Source organism: Canis lupus, chromosome 6 (assembly GCF_048164855.1).
Source record: "Canis lupus baileyi chromosome 6, mCanLup2.hap1, whole genome shotgun sequence".
Taxonomy (NCBI): domain Eukaryota; kingdom Metazoa; phylum Chordata; class Mammalia; order Carnivora; family Canidae; genus Canis; species Canis lupus.
In genome coordinates this window covers 56,539,402-56,561,316 of record NC_132843.1, presented here as the reverse complement: position 1 = coordinate 56,561,316, position 21,915 = coordinate 56,539,402, and the positions used below count along the sequence as shown (strand labels likewise).

Genomic DNA, 21,915 nt, shown 5'->3' with positions numbered 1-21,915 from the left:
CCAGGGATCCCAGATTTTAAATCAAATGTAATAAAGATCAATTTTCCTTTGGACTGCATGATCAGCTCTATAGGACTAAATGAGAACGAAATTTTATAAACATTCCTAAATTATCCCTGCACAGAAATGAGCTTTGAAACTCTTAAAAGATCTAAAGTTCCTAGAAAGTAAAATAGGAAAGCTACAGAGATTTCAGTTACATAATCTGCATGAAGTACCTATCCAGAGTACCTATCCAGAGTATCTAAGTACCAAATAAACAAAATGGGTAGAAATATTAAGATAAGCTTTCCTTTTTTTTTTTTTAAGTTTTCAACTAAAAGTTGCCATTATACTTTTTCAAACAAGAACTGAAGTTTTAAAGAGTTTAATGGAATTACTTCTTTTCATATCACTTTTGCACGTATCAAGGTAAAAGCTTCATAATCCTGTCTTCAGAAAATTAGTCATCTATTAAAAGATTATGTAGCTTTCATAAACATGTCAGAGATCAGCTCTTAAAGGATAGAAGTGATTGAATTATTCTGACAGTAGTAACAAGAAAAGCTCTCAAATATGCATACCCATAATATTCCAACCCAGCAATAAAAAAGTTTTCAGCAACTTTTATATACTCTATTCATCATTCATTAGGAATAGAAGTGTTTGTAATAAAAAAAAAGTAGACTTATTTTATTCTTAATAGAAGCATTACTGGTAAAATTGTCAATCTAGAAAAAGTAAAGATTTAAGAGAGAGACAAAAACAACGAGAATCACAATAAATTGTTATGGTGTAATTATTCTTAAATAGCAATGTATTGAATTAATTACAATACTTATTTTGAAAAAGTCTATGGAATGAATATATTAATTAAATCAAAAGCCAGTTCATGGAATAAATCTTTAAAATCTGAAAATATTCTGCAGTATCAATAATATCCTCAACATGGAATTTATCTAGTATCTTCTTGAAGAAGCTCAAGAAATTTCTCAAAGAAGCTGAATTTTTCCAAGGCCCACAATAATCTTTAATTTACTCAATGGTCCTTTGGCTTTTCCATTTGTTTATTTTTTTTCTACTGACAGGAAAAGGAAGTAGAAACCAGGATATGAGTTTGCAATAGGAGATGCACAGTGTGTCATAATTCGGGGCCTTTTTGTGTGCATATTAAAATTACATATCTACTCTATAAGCTTAAAAGAGGTAATTATTTATCTTATAATGAAAATACTAAATAAATCAAGAATACAACTTTTCAATGACTAGCCTTGCATCTGGTCCCTAAGAGCTACTCATCAAATGTGATGAAAAAATGAGACTTCAGTTAGTCAGCTCTGGTCTATAATTTGAAGTGTTCTAATAAACAAAACAAAACAAAACAACCAAAAAACAAAAACCAACATTCTTAACTTCTAATATAATTCTCCAATTATTATACTATAACCAACCTAACCCCTCCTACTTTTTTAAATCATGGAGCACTGACCTATAGATTTTAATTCATGTAGTCATTCAACAAATATTTATATTCAAGGCTCTGTGAATACAAAGTATATTTTTTTAAAAGATTTTATTTATTTATCCATGAAAGACACAGAGAGATAGAGAGGCAGAAACATAGGCAGAGGGAGAAGCAGGATCCATGCAGGGAGCCAGATGCAGGACTCCATCCCAGAACTCCAGGATCACGCCCTGAGCCAAAGGCAGACGCCTAACCGCTGAGCCACCCAGGTGTCCCTACAAAGTACATTTTGTTTGGAGAAACAAAATGACAGTTTCTCTATGATGAGACAGTATACTGTCTTGTCAGTTTAAAAATCAACTAAAAGCCATGCAACTAACAAGCAGCCTAATCTGAGAAATTCACAGGAAAATGAAATCCAGCAAATATAAAATGCCAAATAATGAAAATCACTTTTTAGAACTACATTACAGACAGTTAAGAAAAGAAGGCTGATAATAGAGAATGGAAGAAATGATGGAAAGACAAACAAATATAAACTGTAATGAGATAGAAAAAGCTAAAGATATTGAGAAAGATTCATTACATAATCAAACAGTAACCTATAAAATGGAACTGTTGTTACCAAAATACAAGAAATGTGTAATGTGGGGGACTGAGGGTGGGTTTTTGGTACCTGGCTCATATCTGTTGTCTCATACTTTTTTTTTAACCTTGACACCAATTAATGGTAAATAGATGAAAACAAATCTGAATGAAAAAGTAAATCAATACAAAAACCCTGGGGAAAACTCATCATACCACATTACCCAATATAACTATACTGTAGAAACATGTACAGATAAGATTAACAAGGTTATTATGGGGAAAAAAAGTTATGAAATTGGAATCCAGGAGTCATAGTATAATCTAAGACTCTTGAAAATTTGCATGATTTAGGAGAAATATCGCTGTTTTCCTCTTATCCTTAATTCTAAAGCTATAAATACATATTTTATGTCACTAAATGATCTATGCTCAATAATCCAAACACTTCCCTTCAAACAGTGTACTCCTTCGCTAACTCCATGACATGAAAATAAAGGTAACATTAGGAAATTACCTATTCTTGGGCAGCCCGGGTGGCTCAGTGGTTTAGTGCCGCCTTCAGCCCAGGGCGTGATCCTGGAGACCTGGGATGTAGTCCCAGGTCCCTGTGTGGAGCCTGTTTCTCTCTGCCTGTGTCTCTGCCTCTCTCTCTCTCTCTCTCTCTCTCTCTCTCCTCTCTGTGTTTCTCATGAATAAATAAATAAAATCTTTAAAAAATAATAAAAAAGAAAAGAAAATTGCCTATTCCTTAATTTACCTGGAAACTATTTACTATGTTTAAAGGATAAGAAAAACAGTATCTGTTACTAGAAACAGAACACTGTCACTTAAGTACATGAAAAGAAGTACATGAAAATTTTAAAAATTTTACAGAAAAATGTCAATGCTGGGGGGAAAGACTCTCAGTGCATCTCAGATTCACATTTAATTGTAGTTTTGATACATGCAAAAGTGAATATAGATATCATAGAAAATGAAAGACCTCAGAGGATGAAAAAAATGATAAAAGTGATGCTGTGAAAAAGTAATAATAAGCAAGGAATAATTATGCACTAAGAAATCACTGCCTTTTTAGGTAAGAAAAGAGAAAATGTACATTTTCTTAAAGCATTTTTTTAAAGGTTTTTTTTTTTTTTAAAGATTTTATTCATGAGAGACACACAGAAAGGCAGAGACATAGGCAGAGGGAGAAGCAGGTTCCCCGTGGGGAGCCCAACACAGGGCTAGATCCCAGGACCCCAGGATGACCACCAGAGCCAAAGGCAGGCAGACACTCAACCACTGAGCCACTCAGGCATCCCAAGAATCTTTTTCAATAATTCTTTTTTTTTCTTTTTCAATAATTCTTGATTTCCTTTCATAAAGACCTACTGGTAACTACATGCTCAAGACATTACAATACAGTGAATACCCTTTATTCTGTTTGCCCACCTTATTTTGGGTGGTTAGTATATGTTAAAGAATTACACATTTTCTAGAAAAATTTTTGTTAATGTCATGGCTATATCAGTAATGTACCATTCGGTACAAAAGTCTGTGGCTTTTATACATACCAATGAATAGAAGATGATAGAATAACCCCATTCTATCAAAAAAGCTCATTTCCTACAACTAGACAAGGTGATGACAGAGAACAGAGCAGCCGTGTAATTAAGCAGTGCCCTGCCTCTTGATGAAATCTAATGTTAAGTGTTATCTGACTAACCTACAGCACTGAATTTTTCAAAAATAAACCAAGTAAAGAAAAAGCAAACAACTACCTGGCTAAATTATGTACAGAGTTTAATTTAGTTGTGAGACCTTATCAAATGAAAGAAATCTGTAACTGATACCATAACTTGACTTCTTAATTAAATATTCTTTAAATGTTGTTCAATCATAATAAAAATACCAATTTAAACATTTCCTCTTGAGAATGTCCAGTAATTATAGTACATTCCACCAAAATACAATAAAACATTTTCTTTACCTATATGTTTTATTAAAAATAATCAGTTACAATAATACACTAGTGAATAAAGAGAAGACAGGCTTTATTCCAAGCAGTACCAATAACCTGACAAGAATAAAGAGAGTGAAACCTTATGTGCCCATATAATGCTCAAGAAAGCAGAGAATTTGCAGAATCTTAAAACAGGCCAGTCTCATGGCTGTTTTTTATTTATATTCCAAAAGAGATTTTGACAGCAACTACCAAAGTAATATTTGCAACTACTGCCCTTTTGGCTCTCTGATAGAAGTTTGAGCACACGCTGTCTGTAGTTTATAAAATTGAACTTCTACTTTTCAAGCTTACGCTGTTTTATATCTATCTGATACAGAGCATTTTTTCATTGCATGGACTCCAAAAATTAATATGCATTACCATCTTAGCACAGTACCAGCACAGAATAAGAACTCAACTATCTATAATGTTACTTGTTAAAATTCTATTACATCAACCCTAGGTAACCAATTAAATATTCTTGTGATATATAATTTTGATATGACATATTTTCTTAAGTTTTCACTTCACATATTTATTCTAACAAGAATAAACTTGTATTACATTCTTCCAATTTAACAAGGGGACAAGCATTGACCCATGAATAGTGGATGCAGTCAGCCAATGGGGTGGGGAGTGATGAAAAGCAGCAGCACACTGATTTCACTTGTGAAGTCTCCTTGCACAATCTAAGGTAAGTCACTAACTAACTGGCAGCTCAATCACTACATTAGCCAACTCTATACTGCCCTCTCTTCTATCCTGCTCAGGCTATCTTCAGACATCTTCTTCCTTGTGAACTTTTCCCTCGCCTACCTGAGCTGTGACCATCTCTTTTGTATTCCATATACCTGATTAAGATACCTATTATAATCTGTATCATAATATACTCAATCTATCTGTGCACAGACCTATCTTAACCTAGGCTACACTCATCAAGGGTATGAACGCATTTCATCTACATAGCCCTAGAAACCACAGAAAGCCTGGCCCGTAAAAGCTGCCCAATAAAGAGTTACTGGATGAATAAATGAATTAATAGGTGAATGAGACTAATACTTGCCTTGCAGTCTTGATTATAACAGACGGTCATTAGGAATGGTTTTTAGAGAACATCATTTGACTTTATGGTATACTTGAATATGCATAATCACTAAATAATAAATCATAATCCCTAGAAAGTCAAGTTTTAGGATTCAAATATTCCATGACATTCACCAACCAGAAAAAAAAAAACATGAAAGACAAGTCTGCACTTCATATTTCTAAAAAGGTTCCTTCTCAGTTTTGTCAGCTGTTATTCACATCACGTGCTCTTGTGAAAATTATGTGACTGGAAGTACTCTAACACACGTATTAACAAAGAAATATGGGACGTCTGAATGGCTCAGCAGTTGAGCGTCTGCCTTTGGCTCAGGTTGTGATTCCGGGGTTCTGGGATCGAGTTCCACATCGGGCTCCCCACAGGGAGCCTGCTTCTCCCTCTGCCTATGTTTCTGCCTCTATGTGTATGTCTCTCATGAATAAATAAATAAAAACTTTTTTTAAAAAAAAGTATAAATATAGGGACACCTGGGTGGCTCAGCAGTTAGGCATCTGCCTTCAGCTCAGAGCATGATCCTGGAGTTCTGGGATGGAGTCCCATGTCGGGCTCCCTGCATGGAGACTGCTTTTCTCTCTGCCTGTGTTTCTGCTTCTCTCTCTGTGTCTCATTAATAAATAAATAAAATCTTTTTTAAAAATAATTAAAAAGATAAAGTAGAAATATAAACTGACACCAATATCCTTACTCCTGCTATCATGTTCATGATGTAATATCATATTGGTAAAAATAGTGCTTATCTTGAATACTTACTATATGCCAAGCACATTATCATCATATTTAATTCCTATAACAATTCCAGTAGGTATTCCCATTATCCTTGCTTTATAAATGATGAAACTGAGGCTTAGAAAGTTGGAATAACTTTTCAAGATCATATATTAATATGTGGAAGGGGTGAGACTCAAATCTAGATCAATCTAGTATATACAGCGTATAGGTTTATTGATATAAGAAAAGATACATTTGGAAAAACCAAGAATTCAAGTGGTGAGGAGAAATGGCTTGTGATGATGTTATTTCTGAAAGCTTATCAATTAAAAAATTTGTTTTTATTTTAACAGTGCAAAATATGAATGTTATAAATTAGATCACTTCTACAAAAGAGCACAGAACCATGATCCAATATTTACCATAATAATCAGCAGATTTTATGGATAAATTATACCAGACATGTCATGTAATTACTGAAATTACATATACAGGGGTGCCTGGTTAGGCATCTGACTCTTGGTTTCAGCTCAGGTCATGATCTCAGGGTTGTGAGACAGAGCCCTGCATTGGGCTCCACGCTCAGCACGAAGTATGCTTAAGATTCTCTCTTCCTCTCTTTCCCTCTCTGCCCCTCCCCCAGATCATCTAAAACAAACTAATTAATTAATTAATTAATTAATTAAGAAATTACACATACAGTTCTGTAAAACAACATAAAATTCAAGTTGCCCCCAAACACACCAAACTTCCCCCATGTCAAATGGTTGCTAATATGTGAAAGTGTAATCATTACTGAATGGCTCCTCGAGCTAGATATTAAGATTGAATCCTCAGTTCAGGTGCTTTAAATTCTGTCTGAGATCCCATAGGGGAAATAGGGTCACAATCCTCTACTGTCTTTTCAGATCACCTCAAAATTATGAAGAATGCTAATTTCATAGGAATAACAAGAAATAACAACTGCAAGCAATAAAGAACTTAAGATTTCAGGAATATGTGGTACAAGTCTGCCACTGATCCCAAAACAGTGCTGATGCCCTCAGCCTTTAGTAGAAGTCATGCAGCAGCAGACAATGGCTGAAACCTCAGGCCACCTTAGGTCAGTCTGTGTAGTGGTGCCTGGGTGGCTCAGTCAGTTGAGCAACTGACTTTGTTCGGCTCAGATCATAACCTCAGGGTTCTGGGATCGTCTGCATTGGGCTACAAGTTCAGCAGGGAGTCTGCTTCTCTGTCTCCCTCTCCTTCATCTCTCTCACCCCACTAGTGTTCTCTCTCTCTCAAATAAGTAAATATTTTTTTAAAAAAAGGATAGACTGTGTAACATCTTAGAAGTTAGATGTTTTAGAACTGTTCTAGCACTGATTCTATAAAGTACTGCTTAGATGTTTTCTACCACTCGTAGGGTTTATACATGTTTCCCGATATAAACTGAGTAATAAATAAACCAAATTATAAATTTCATTTCCATACAATGAACAGTATAAAGCAAAGAAAAGGGATAGTACTGCTTTTATTTCTTTAGCCTTTTACTGTCTTATTATCTTTATTTCTTTAGCCTTTATTATCTTTATTAACAATGAGAAAAATACAGAAGTTTTTCCTTCCAAAGGATCTTTAAAAGACAAAATGTAGGAATACCCTATCCCTTTCATTTCTCTTTTAAAGAGTTTTCTACTTTATGGTATCAAAAATTGATTCTGCTATTTAGTGATTATATCTCTTTTTCCTCAATGGTAAAAATGAGAATTACAACACTGAAGTGGTCAGGCTGACATGGGAAGAACATAAGACAGCACTAGACATAATGCCCATAACTCCATAATACCCATGCACTCCAGTAATTCCCTCAGCAAGTGTTTTCTACCATTAGCTAGAGAGAAGTACTAGTGTTGAATGCTAAGATTACAGCAGTAAGCAATATCCAGACACAATCCTCGCTGAGAATTTATAGTCTAGATCTCCCTTGAGTCACACTGCACTTCCCACAACCTAACCATGGCAGGACCTTTGACAACTCTGTGTCTTTATGCTTGGCACTGCCTTAGCCTAAATATATCCTCCTATTTGTTGCTCCTAGACAAAGTTGGCTGCTCCACTCTGCTCCCTTAATTCTTCGCTCATAATTTATCACGGCACTTATCATGTTATCATCGTATCTCTACTTTCTTGACTGCCTCCCCCCATTGGACTGTTAACTCCTACAAGGCTAGGTATAAGTGTTACTCTCTTTACACCTCTAAGTACCTAACATAGTGTCACACATAAAAGACGTCTTAATGTTTGATCATTAAAGAATGAATTAGTTACACAAATAGATAACAGAGTATTACACATGTTGTTTTCCTTTTTTCTCTTCTTTTCTCAGTTGGATGTCCTGAAACCTGCATAGACCTCAAGAACCCATAGTAATCTCCATTTTTCCCATAGTACTTTTCTGTGCCACTCATTTAAGCATACACTGCTTTATAATTTTCCTCATTCCCTAATGTTTACCATGTATGTATTAGGTATGCTCTGAGTGCTTTATGTGAATTATCTAACTGAATCCTCCCAACAATTCCATAAGATACAGATTAAGACCATTATACAAATGAGGGAATTGAGAGTGAAGATAGTTGAGGAACTTGTCCAAGGTTACAAACCTAGTAGGCAGCAGAACTTGAAATCTGAACCCAAGGTCTCCCTCCACAGTGAGAGCCAACATTTCCTCCAAAGGAGGAGCTACCACTTTTACAAAGACAAGTTGTATCTGAAAACTCCTTTTGATGCTAGCAATGGAGTCAACATAACTCTCCATAATTTAGATCTAACACCTTTATTAACTGGTCCTGCTTGTCTTTGGCATCAGATTATGGTTATCAGTTAGCCTGCAACCTTTGTCCTGGTTCATCTTCTGTTGAATCTAGTCTAAAGCTTTTCATCCTTTTAGAATTTTTGGTCCCATTACATTTCCTACCAGTCAAAAAGATTTATAAAGCTTTATTTTCTGTAAATTACATTATAAAAACAAGAGCAGAGAGTATGATTATTCCACACTGTACTCCCAACCTCTTCTCTATTCAATATTACTCTCTAGCCTTGAGCTACAAGATTCAGGGTGATTCAATCTACACACCCCACTGCCATTGCAAAACTATGCCAGTAATTCCTAGTGATTCCTACTCTACTCTTTGGAAAAAAACAATGGAAGCTAGTATACCAAGACCTGATGCTCAAATTAACCCAATGCTTACAGCTGTCTCCAACTAGATAAGACTCCTGGGAAAAAGATGCTGCTTCATACTTAACTTTACACACGCCTTAACACAACATAAGGCTTATAGTTTAGGGGAAGAAAAAATATATATATATAACTATGGCAGGTGAGAAACCTGAATTCTGAAAATTATAAAACACCAATGAAAGAAATTCAAGATGAGGCAAAAAAAAGACATTCCATATTTCCAGGTTAGAAGAACAAATATTGTTAAAACGTCTACTCTACCCAAAGTCAGCTACACATTTAATGCAATCCTTATCAAAATACCAATAGCATTTTTCACAGAACTGAAACAAACAATCCTAAAATTTGTATGGAACCACAGTACATCTCGAATTGCCAAAGGAATCTTGAAAAAGAAAACAAAACTGGAGGTATCACAGTTCCAGATTTCAAGTAATATTACAAAGGAGTAGTAATTAAAACAGTATGGTATGACATAAAAATAGACACAGATCAGTGGGACAGAAAAGAAAACCCAGAGGTGGGATGCCTCAGTGGTTTAGCAGTTTAGCATCTGCCTTTGGCTCAGAGCATGATCCCAGAGTTCTGGGATTGAGTCCGCATCGGGCTCCCTGCGAGGAGCCTGCTTCTCCCTCTGCTTATGTCTCTGACTTCTCTCTGATGTCTCTCATGAATAAATAAATAAAATCTTTAAAAAAATTTAATGAAAAAGAAAGAAAACCCAGAAGTAAATGCACAAGTATATGGTCAATAAGGAGGAATAAATACACAATGGGAAAAAAGATGGTCTCTTCAACAAATGGTATAGGGAATATTGGACAGCAACATGAAAAAGAATGAAACTGAACCACTTTCTTTCACAAAATAAGCACAATATACAAAAGTAAACTCTAAATGGACTAAAGACCTAAATGTGACACCTGAAACCATAAAAATCTTTGAAGAGAACACAGGCAGTAATTTCTCTGACATTGAACATAGCAACATTTTTCTAGATATGTCTCCTGAGGCAAGGAAAATAAAAACAAAAATACCATATTGGGACTATATCAAAATAAAAAGCTTCTGCAAGGTGAAGGAACAATCACCGAAACTGAAAGGCAATCTACAGAATGAGAGAAGAGATTTGCAAATGACATATCCAATAAAGGGTTACTATCCAAAATGTATAAAGAAATGATATAAGTCAACACCCAAAAAATAAATAATTCAATTAAAAATGAGAAGATATGAATAGACATTTCTCCAAAGAAATACATACAGACAGCCAGTAGACACATGAAAAGATGATCAACATCACTTATCATCAGGGAAATGCAAAGCAAAACTACAATGAGGTAGCACCTCACACCTGTCAAAAAGCTAAAATCATCAACACAAGAAACAAAAGATGTTGTTGAGGATGTGGAGAAAAAGAAACTCTCTTGCACTGTTGGTGGGAATGCATACTGGTGTGGCCACTGTGTAAAACAGTATGGAGGTTCCTCAGAAAGTTAAAAATAGAACTCCTCTATGATCCAGGAGTCACACTACTGGGTATTTACTCAAAAAATACAAAAACACTAATTCAAAGGGTTACATGTACCCCCATGTTTACTGCAGCATCATTTACAATAGCTGAACAACAGAAGCAGGCGAAGTGTCCATCAACAGATAAAGAAAGAAGATATGGGGGGGATATATATTTAGCCATAAAAAAGAATGAAATCTTGCATTTTCAACGACATGGATAGTGTTAGACAGTATAATGCTAAGTGCTGAAACAGATACTATCCAATAAAACCACACTAGGATAGCCTCCTCATCTGAGGCAATGTTTGATGTGGTAGTATAATGGAATCACAAAATCAAATACATTTGAGGGCCATTCAAGGATTATAATATGTGAAGAACAGAAAATAAATAATGAATAGTAAGTCTATGGTCAAACAGAAAGTACAAGCTTGAATCACATACATATACTATTCTTTGATGTACTGATGGTTACACAAAGCATGTTATAGCTAGATTCAGTCTGCTGGCTATAAGCCACCATACCTGAAAAGAATGCTTCAGAATGTGATTTGTTGCTTCTAATTCTGGACTATTACACCACTACTAAAGAATAAATGATAAACAGACTACTTTTTCTTTCTTTCTTTTCTTTCACTTTCTTCTTAAAGATTTTATTTTTAAGCAACCCGTATACCCAACATGGGGCTCAAAGTCACAACCCCAAGATCAAGGGTTGCATGCTCCACCAACCAAGCCAGTGAGGCGCCCCAACAGACTACTTTTTCATAAAAGCCAAATCTTAGGTAAGTTTTCTGTAAATACTTCACATTCCTTCCCTACATAATCATAGGTCTTTGGTAGGGTTTTTATAAAGTAACTATTTGTTCAAGATGAACCATTTTGTTAACTGATATGGAATATTGCCATTTCCTTGATAAGACATGAAAAATTAACTAGACCAAAAGAAGACACTACCAACTGCTGACCCATGACCAACAACTACCAAATACTAGAAGCACTTCTTACTGGGTGTTCATGTTCTTTCTACCAAGCAGCTTGTAAACTTATATGTATTCACCACCAAAGTACATACACACACTCTTGGCTACAGGCACTTGCTATCTAATTTCTACCCTTAAACATAGAAAACGGACAAAACTATTTTTTAAGATACTGACATTCATGTTTTATTATCTTTTATTAGAAGGAAGACAAGGAAACTAAATATACTATTGTATACTCTCACAGAAATGTTATAACTTGAGAGCTTGAATAAAGGAACATTATCAGAGCCACACATTTCTATACTGTTTGTATGAAAATGTTGTTTTTGATAAACTACACAATTTTTTAACAATAGGAATTGAAACATCATGTAATCATCAATGTATAAACTGAATGTGAAAATATTTATGATATTTTCTTAAATTCTACATTGTTAGTCAATCTCGAGTAGCAATTTTTAAACATTTGCCATTCTAAAATAAACTATGAAACTTAATTTTTATAATAAATTATTCCATAACAGATCTCAACTTTTGCCTCTATTAACAGGCAACTGTAGCAGAGAAAGGTAGGTGTCTACCCAATATTTACTTTCTCTTTTCATCCTTGTTAATAAGCCCATATTTCAGTGGGTAGAGAAGAGAAGCAATGTGCCCATCTTAAAAATAAAAATATAAAAAATTCCCAACTTTCCAGGAAGATACTAGCCACATAACAGAATTCTGGCCAAAAAGATTTAGTAAAAGTTATTGTTTAAGATTTAAGAGAAAGCCCTTTAAAAGGGCAACAGACAGGACACCAGGGTGGCTCCAACTGTTGAGCATCTGACTCTTGGTTTCGGCTCAGGTTGTGATCTCGTGGGTCTTGATCTCATGGGTCATGACAGCGAGTTCCAGGTCAGGCTCTACACTCAGTGCAGAGTCTGCTTGGGATTCTTTTCCTCTTTTTCTCCATTCCCTTCTGCCCCTACGCCTGCTCATGTGCATGTGGTCTCTCTCTCTAAAATAAATAAATGGATCTTTAAAAAGAAAAAGGCAACAGAATTGGTACAGCTATGCCAAAAAGAGGCCTAGCCTCAGTACAGGCTTATGGGAGATAACCTCTGAACTCCTGGAATGTTCCAAACGACAGGAATGTCTTTTTTTCATTCATGGTGGGCACCTCAACCATATCTGATAGGTTATGCTGAGGAGGCAACTCCTGGTAGGCCTTGACAAGTTTATGTTAAAAAGAAGACTCAGCATGAAGGCTAGCCAAGCCAAAAAAAAACCAACCATGTGATTAGAGATGTTGATCCAGACGATATCAGCCCAACTTCAGGGGAGGGGAGAAGAGAGCTAAACATTGAGTTCAACCAGATGAGTGATGATTCAATCAATCATGCCAATGTAATGAAACCCCAATACAAATTCTGGAATCCACAGCTTGGTGAGCTTCCTGCGTTGGTGATTTTCTAAGTGTGTACTACTATACATTGATCCAGGAAGGATAATGTGTCCCTGAGGATGATGCAAGATTCATATCTAAAACCCTCTCAGTCTCAGATTCTGCCCTATATATCCTTTCCTTTGACTGGTTCTACACACCTATAATCATGAGTATAACATTTTGCTATACTCCTAGAAGGTATCTACAGGGACCTTCAAGTTTGTAGATAAGCTAGTATGACATAGGAGTGGCTCTGGGGACCCATAAACTTGCAGGTGGTGTCAGAAGTTCTGTGCAGACTTGCAATCTGGAGGACTGATGCCTTAAAGTTCAGTTTGACTGACTGTCTCTGTCTTCCTTCTTTTCTGAATACAACACCAGACGCAGAGCAGCCATCTTGTGCCAACAAGCTGACAAGCATGTGCCAAGTACATCAGACAAGAGTTCAGTCAGGGAAAGAGAACCTGCTCTAAGTATTTCAAAAGAGATTTAACTTAAGAATTTAGGTTCTTAAGCACTGGAAGAGCTAGAAGAGCAGAAGATGGGGACACGACTGCAAGCTTTTAAGTTTGCTGTAACTATAGTCCAGAGAATGAGGGGATTACTCTTGCTCCTCAAGTTAGGAAACTGCAGGAAACAGAAACTACAGAACAAAGGTAGGTGATTCAGAATGGAATGCCTAAAGGCAGATGCAAAGCCTCACAACTGGAAAAGCCCAGGCATCTGTTTACTACTGCCATAAAAAAATAATACGGGTCTTGTCTCCCTCCAGTCTTCACATGCAGTAAGTAAATCACAGCCAAATCCCAAAGTAAAAGAGAGTCTGAAAATATTCTATTCAATGAAAACATTTTTTGTCATTCTGTCTCTTGATCTTAAACTCCTTCCTGCAATTGTATACTCTAAATTACCATGGTGCTTGGTACATATGGGAAGGCTTTTATCATATATATGACATACACTGTACTGTTGGGAGTTCATAAATAACATTGTGAAGACTATTCTTTATTTTTCTCCCAAAGTCTGAAATCCTAAAAGGTATGAATTTTAGAAGCCTCTTAGTAGAGAAAGGGATATAGCAGTAGCTGCTATTCTATAAACAGCCATCAAAAGTATACAGTTTGTTATTTATATAAAAAAATGATCTGACACCCAGAGTTATGGTCTCTGGACACTTTTTCTCAGATACTCCCATTAATAAAAACTTTTCTGGGCATAAACTTCCAATACATGTATATTTATTTTATTAATTTTTCTTATGTAAAAGTGCTACTATACTAATAGATCCTATAAAGCATAGACATAGATAGGATATAAATAAGATAAAAACAATGAAAAACTTATGCTGTACAAAAATATTCAATATTGAATGAATCATTTAAAAATATTTTATTTTGTGCAATTTTTCTATTGAAATAAACTTCACATAACATAAAATTCACTATTCTAGAGTATACAATTCAGTGTTTTTTAGTATATTCACAATATTATATAATCATCACCACTATGAAATTCCAGAACATTTCCATCACCCCAAAAAGCAACCCTGTATCTGTTAGCAGTCACTCCCAATTCTATCCTCCAGCCATCAGCAGCCATTAATTTACTTTCTGCCTCTATGCATTTGCCTATTCTAAACATTTCATGTAAACAGGATCATACAATATGAGTTATTTTAAAATGTTCATTTAGCAGTTTATGAAACAATTTGAAACTTATTTCAAAATCAGTTTTCTTGATTCACGGTTTTAATCATTATCAATATCTGAAAAAGACTTATAGAAATCCAGAGACCCAAATAGGGGAGCATCATTTTTTTTTTTCAGTCCCATCCATCAATCACTTTATTGAAATCTGGTTAAGAAATCATTTTCTCAAATGAAATTTTTTTTCTTAAAAAAAAAAAGATTTTTTTAAGTAATCTCTGTACCCAATATGGGGCTCAAGCTCATAACCCCAAGATCAAGAGTCACATGTTCTACTGAGTCAGCCAAGCACCCATTCAAATGAATTCTTATCAGTAAACCAGAAAGTGTTTTATTTTTATATTTTTAACAATCAGTCCCAAATTTTCTGTAATTACTTGTACAAGTTTTAAACATATTTGAAATTTTGGATTCCAGGTTTTTAAGTTAAGAAGATGCAAGTGTTTTATAATAACACATGTAGCATTCAGTGTGACAAAATCACGTAGTGATGTTTAAATTACCAAACATTTCAGGTGTCCTTCTCTATAACATGAGTTTACTTCCAGAAGTAGTTGCTTTGCCATCCCTTATCAGAACATTAATTCTTACTTGAAGGGACAGACTAGTATGTTTTGGGGTTTGTTTGTTTAGTATCTTGATATATAACATCCTGTGATAACAATCTCTTTAAATCACTTATATACCCTGTGGTATTAAAGGTAAAACTAGACAATTTTTAAACTCATGTAATTGAGTATGCAAATTGCAAGAAAATTCTAATATTATGAAAGTACATACATGAGTAGGAACACCACGGTTATTCTTTCCTAAGGTGTGGCAAGCCCCTTCTTGCCTCAGATCACTCTTGAATCACATGGGACAAGTGGTCATTGGACCCAACAACGTACTGAGACCTCAGTACCATGGCACAGCAAATACTAGTATAACTCAATATCCTTTGTGTTGCAATTTTAAAAATACAAGTGGAACTTTAGATATATACACACACATATGTGGATACACACAAGTGGATCACTGCAGAAAACACTAATCATAAAAAATTATAAACTTTTTTTAAAGAAAATCTGAATTTAGCAGTGGGTAAATTTAGGTAATCAGAAAATATTTGTGGAAGGGAAGTAGGCACAGAGAGAAAGAAGAGGAGAAAGAATTAGAGGGGCTAAAGACTGAAAAGTTGATAAATCCTGAGGAACAAAGTCTTGGTTATCAAAAAATCTCATTTATGAATAGAGATTTTTAAATCCATGACTTAGAGTATGTTACAAAATTAAGAGGCAAGACCTAGGAGGAGACGCTAGGCCTGAGGATTACCCTTATATATGCTCTGCAATCATTTCTTTGGACATAAGCACAGGTATTTACATTGGAACCAGGGGCTCCTGACAGAATAAGAGTCTGAACAACTATCTACATCATTTACATGTATGGTTACATAAGCACAGAGGGCCTTTTAATTTCATTTTAAGTTAATCTGATTTTAAAATTATACTAGAGTACAATTATATGGTATACAAATATAACTGTATATAAATCTTATACAATAAGGTTAATTGAAAACGCCTGAAATATAAATATCTTTCACTTCAACAACAAAAAAAATGAAAGTGAAGTCACTGTTTTATACTATCCAACAAGTGCTCAGAACAAAAGGCAGAACCATTCACTGCACAACACCAACAGTTTTTAAAGAAGTTTAAAACATTTATGACTTATTGCAGCTATGAAAACAGTATTTAATATGCTGTCCAATGAGAAGAATATGAAAAAAGCTTCCTACCTTTGTGATAAGAAGGCGATATCTATCCAGCATTGCCTGGTTGTCATGGCAACCTGCTAATAACTGCCATACCTCTGCCCTCAGTGCTTCAGGGACTCCACTCTTCACTAGAGTGGACAGCCCCTTTGGTCGTGCACCAAGGTTACTGTGCCTAAGAAAACAAGAAAACAAACCATTCATACTCCCTTCACCACTACTGAACTGCTGCTGTTATGGAAAGCACATTAATAAATTTACATAAAAATGTAAGCCTGGGTTGAGGGAAAAACTGGGGAGGAGAGCATGAGATACAACAGTAGCTCGGTGATATCCTGGAACTTATGAACTTATTCATCATAATGAGTGCGTTAATTATATATTTCTTGGAAGCATTTCAAGGCATAAAAAGAACCATCTGAATCCCCTGACATGAACATAGGACAAGCTGGTTAATGACATGAGAATGATAAGGAATAGGGGAATGGGAAGCTGAAAGTGGATCACAGACTTATCATGTCTTGACTATACCCCTACATCCTGACCCAAAGTACTCCCTTAAATGAAGGACCTAGACCTTTCCCTCAAAACTTATACAACATATACAATTCCACTTTTCTAGGAGAATAGCACAGACTTATTAACCATACCCATTTCCAAGGTTGTTTAGAAATAAAACACAGGCAAGTATTTTTTGCCATTAAGTCAATGATGACATGGTAAGTATATGACTACAATAATCTGCACAACTTAACAAGAAGTTGACTTGCAGTTCCCAGTCTTGTGAGTATAAATTCCATTCCTCAACATTTTCCTGGTGCCTAACTTGAACCTGGGAGCTGTCTTTTATGTCTCTTTGCTCAGATTTTACGTCTACTTGTATTTGTTACCCAGTTTTATACGCTTAGAGCTGACCCTGGTATTACCACCTGGACTCCAAACATTGATGATGTACTCTGGTTTGATCCAACATTCAGGCTTTGGTTTCCAGATTTAGCCCTAAAAGTCAGAGAATCAATATGTCTATTTTCTAAAATTGCCCTCTCATCTACTTCATCAACTTTCTCTAGCTTATATACACTCTTCCATCTCCAGCCCAGATCTCAGTTTTGGCAGACCTTTCTTCTGAAAATATGTTCCATTCCTTTCCCATTCAGTCATCATCTGGCCATTTTGGAAGAACTGTTGTACTTTCCATAACTCAAAAGCTCAAGTAAACTCATCCCATTAATATTTTTTAAAAACCATCAAGTTTTTATCTATTCTACTTTCTTTCAGCCTCAACTTTTATATTGTTGAGTTAGAGAATCTAAACTGCCCATACTGATTAGCTTGGAGTAAAATTAAATAAAAGGAGGGAGGTCTTATGTGATTTAAGATGCTGTTGCACATTAGGGACCAAAGTTATGCTGGTAAGTGAAAAAAAGCAAGTTTCAAAACAGCATATATGGTATAATTTTAAATATACATTCTCTCTCCCTCTCTCAAAATTTTATATATAGTATTATTTTAAATACATATTCATTCTCTTTCTCCTTCCCTCTCTTGCTCCTCTTTTTCTCTAACACATACTATTTTGAAACCTGATTTCAACCTGCATAGGAAAAGAATACAGAAGAATATACTCCAAAATATGTGTGTAATAGAATTAAGAGGAAAATAATTTATTTTCCTATGCTGTTTGAAATATTTACAATGATTTACAACTTAAATTTACAATTAATTTACAACTTAAATTCTTTTATAATCACACACCAAAAAAGTCATTTCAATTCTTTAAATTTCTTTCATGTTTTTAAAGTATAAGTTTAATTTGTAAAAATAAAGCTAAATATGCTTCACAAAATGTGGTAAGATATTCTCAAGAAGACTTACACCTGAGCAAACTATGTGACACGTGTAACCTCTTTTCAACTGCCTCTTCTTCACCAGCCAACTGAGTTTAAGATTAGTAAAAGAATATTATGTCACAAAAGAGCCAGGATAAGTCATATAAAATGATCTTTTTCACAATTTATTTGGTTCTGATTATACTTTTGAATAGAAAAAAATACATGTGGCTTGAGGGTAGCTGAGTTTCTATCCTCTTAGGGTAAAAAACTGAGTTAACTAAAAACACGAGTATATAAAGGTCATTTTCTCTGAAATTAAATGCAAAATATTCTGAATTTTAAGTCTCATATAAGGGAATAGCAAAGTAATTAAATATATCACATGCTACACGTTATATAGAGATCACTACGCTATCACTTTTTACTACCACAGCTATTAAAACTCCAATACAGGGTAGCCCGGGTGGCTCAGCGGTTTAGCGCCGCCTTCAGCCCAGGGCCTGATCCTGCAGATCCGGGATCGAGTCGGGCTCCCTGCATGGAGCCTGCTTCTCCCTCTGCCTGTGTCTCTGCCTCTCTCTCTCTCTGTGTGTCTCTCATGAATAAATAAATAAAATCTTTTAAAAAATAAAACTCCAATACATACCTCTCATGTAAGAAAAACCTTTCCTCAACCTCACATAACCCTCTGGCTATCATACTGTCTCCTACCTTGCAAGAAATTTCTCAAGAGTTGTTAGAGTCATTATCTCTCTTTCCTCCTCTCCCACTCATTCCTCAATTCAGCTCAACATGGCTTCTTCATCTCTCCTTAGTTTTCACTGAAGTAATACATGACCTCTCTCCATGCCACTAAGTTCAAGGGTCATTTTTCAATCCTTTCACACTATGGACCACTTTGTTTCCTTTGGCTTCAATGACAAAGCCCTCTCCCCTTCCCCTTCCCAGACCCCACTGCTGTTGCTTCTCCTCTGTGAACCTCCCAAGTGCTCTGAGTGTTCTCTCTACACTTTTCTCAGTGATCGACTTCTTATGGCATTCTTGTCTCTGAGCGTTTTCACGCATACACATGTCTTTGGAGCTCCAGAGGCTCAAAGGCACTTCAAAATCAACATGTCCAAATCTCAATCCATATTTTCTTCCTAAACCTTGTTCTCCAGGGTACCTCACCTCAATGATTGTCATCACAATCTATTCAAATTGGAAACCTGGGAGTTGACATTACTCTCTGCCCTATAGTAAACCATCAACAAACCTAATGTATTTTTTCCCAACTTTTCCAAATTCCATGCGCTTCTTCTCTCTATCTCCACTGCCACCAATTTTATTCAACCTGGACCTCGCAACAATTTGCTAACATTCACTTGTCCTTCTATGATATATTTCCAATACTGCTGGCAAATAGCTTCACTGAATATTATGTTGGCTCAGATCATTTTGTATAATGATTTATATGATTTTATATTTGGAATATATTTTCCTACACATGCATACACACACCCCTAATGATATTTTACCACAATATGATTCAACTCAATCAATGTTCAGTTTCTAGCTTACCCTCAGCCATCTATCTATCCAAGCATTATGAAAAAAAAATATTTTCTCCTATTTAAAAACCTAGGCTCTATTTATCTTCATAGACTGACATTTAAAAAGAACTAGGTCATTCATAACACTACATGATTAACAGCTTTAATTTACTGATTACCCTGGTAATGATACAGTAATTATATTGCATACAGCACCCTAATACTTAAGGAGCACAAAGGGATAGTAAGCTAAATACTACTAGTATACATCTATGACCAGTGAGGACCCAAAGGAAACAGCAATTTATGGATACAATCATTGCTTTCAATATTTCTGATAAAACTGCCTATTAATAACTACATATGACCACTGTTTTAATAAAACATTAACTGCAGCTATCAAGAGATCTAGAAATAAGCAACTAGTTATTACATGTGCTGAACCATGCACTGGAAACAAGAGATATATAATTATTTAAAAAGTCATACATGTAGAAGATATATAGTAAGGAGGTAGTTTCTAATACATAAATATAAACTCCACAAGTGCAAGAATCTCTGTCTTCTTTACTCTTGCACCCCAAGTATTTAGAACAGTGCCTAGCACATAGAAGGCATTCAATATATTTTAGACAAATGAGTGAACAGATTTATAAAATTAAATTAGTATGATCAACTACTAAGGCTAAGCAAAAAAAAAAAAAAGAACGCTTTTTTAAAAGTAAACATTCTCACCGATTTTAATAAGATCATAGAGCTGCCATGTATTCATCTAGTTACCTTCAAAAGAGGCATCTTTCTTGAAACTACCTAAGCATATGAGGACTTTTTCTATTTCCAAACCTGTTCAGAGAGAATTTCAAAGGGAAAGTATCACTTCTAACAGAAACAGCAGAGAAATCAAGAGATGAGAAGAAAAGCCACTGAATGACACTGAGTGGTCACTGATGGAATTAGGGCAATTTTGACAGAAGGGAGGTAGAAGTAGGTGGCTGGGAGACAGGAGAACGTGAGGGCAGCAGCTTGACCCATTTTAAAACATTCTCTCAGGAAGAGGAACAGCTAGAACTGAAACTAAAAGACAAGAGGATATCTAAATATGTAAACCGAGGTGTTACTTAAACAAGCTACACTAAGAAAAATTTCAAGAGGGGTGCCTAGTAGCTCAGTTGGTTAAGCATCTGCCTTCGGCTCAGGTCATGATCCCAGGGTCCCCTGCTCAGCAGGGAATGCGCTTCTCCTTCTCTCTCTGCCCCTCCCTGACCCACCCCACACCCCCACTCCCCCTCTCTCACATAAAGTCTTTAAAAAAAAGAAAAAGAAAAAAAAACTTCAAGAAAAAAGACAGATTAAAGGTCATTCTGAAGATTAAGAGCACATACTGGCATGGAGGGAGAGCAAGATTTTTTCTCAGTTGAAAAAAATGAAACATTATATGTTAATGTGAAAAGGAAGAAAGCTATAAATATTCCTGCTTAGTGATTCTAATCTTTCAGGTTGATTCTGAGCTTATATTTTATTTTGTTCTCCAAGCAGTTTGTTGATGCTTGGTTAGGCTGAGAGACCACACTTGCCCACTTTAGAAAGTATAGCCATGAAGAACACATCAAAGTGCCTACTAAATATGTATCAATTTTCTGATATACTAATAAAAGAGAATGAAAAGTTTGAAGATGGTTTGATTCAATAAACCAATACCTAATTTTTACCTCAGATGTTCCTTAATTTTTCTGGTTAGGAAATCTTCCTTTTACAAAATCTGACCTTTATACCTAAGTTTTCAGAGTCGGCACTCTGTTTTTCCAGTTTTCAAAAATCTCAAAAGCTTCCACACAATTTCAGAACCAGAAGCAGGTATCCAGAAGTAGTTCCGCCCAATTCCTTAAAATTCCCTAAATAATTTAATATTCAAGTCATCTGTACTACTATTATAAATATATTTAACATGTAACAGAAATCTTGCTACCATTTGCCAGCAAGGATTTTCCAAGTCTTCCCATCACAGATGTCTCCTCTCTTCCTCTCTCCCCGCCCCTGGCTCTCTTCCCTAATTCTAGCTCATTCACTTTTTTCTTACAATTATTTCTTCAAGACACTTCAAGTACAG

General features: G+C 35.3%; 1 protein-coding gene across 6 annotated transcripts in view; it reads right to left on the bottom strand.

Annotated features, from left to right (window-relative positions):
- RABGAP1L (RAB GTPase activating protein 1 like) overlaps window positions 1-21,915 on the bottom strand; it is a 728,064-nt gene that overhangs the window by 492,802 nt on the left and 213,347 nt on the right. For all 6 annotated transcript variants that reach the window (XM_072830698.1, XM_072830693.1, XM_072830694.1 and 3 more), the window contains one exon: window positions 16,469-16,619. In XM_072830698.1, the coding sequence (XP_072686799.1) occupies window positions 16,469-16,619 (151 nt within the window). The remainder of the gene's footprint in view (window positions 1-16,468; window positions 16,620-21,915) is intronic.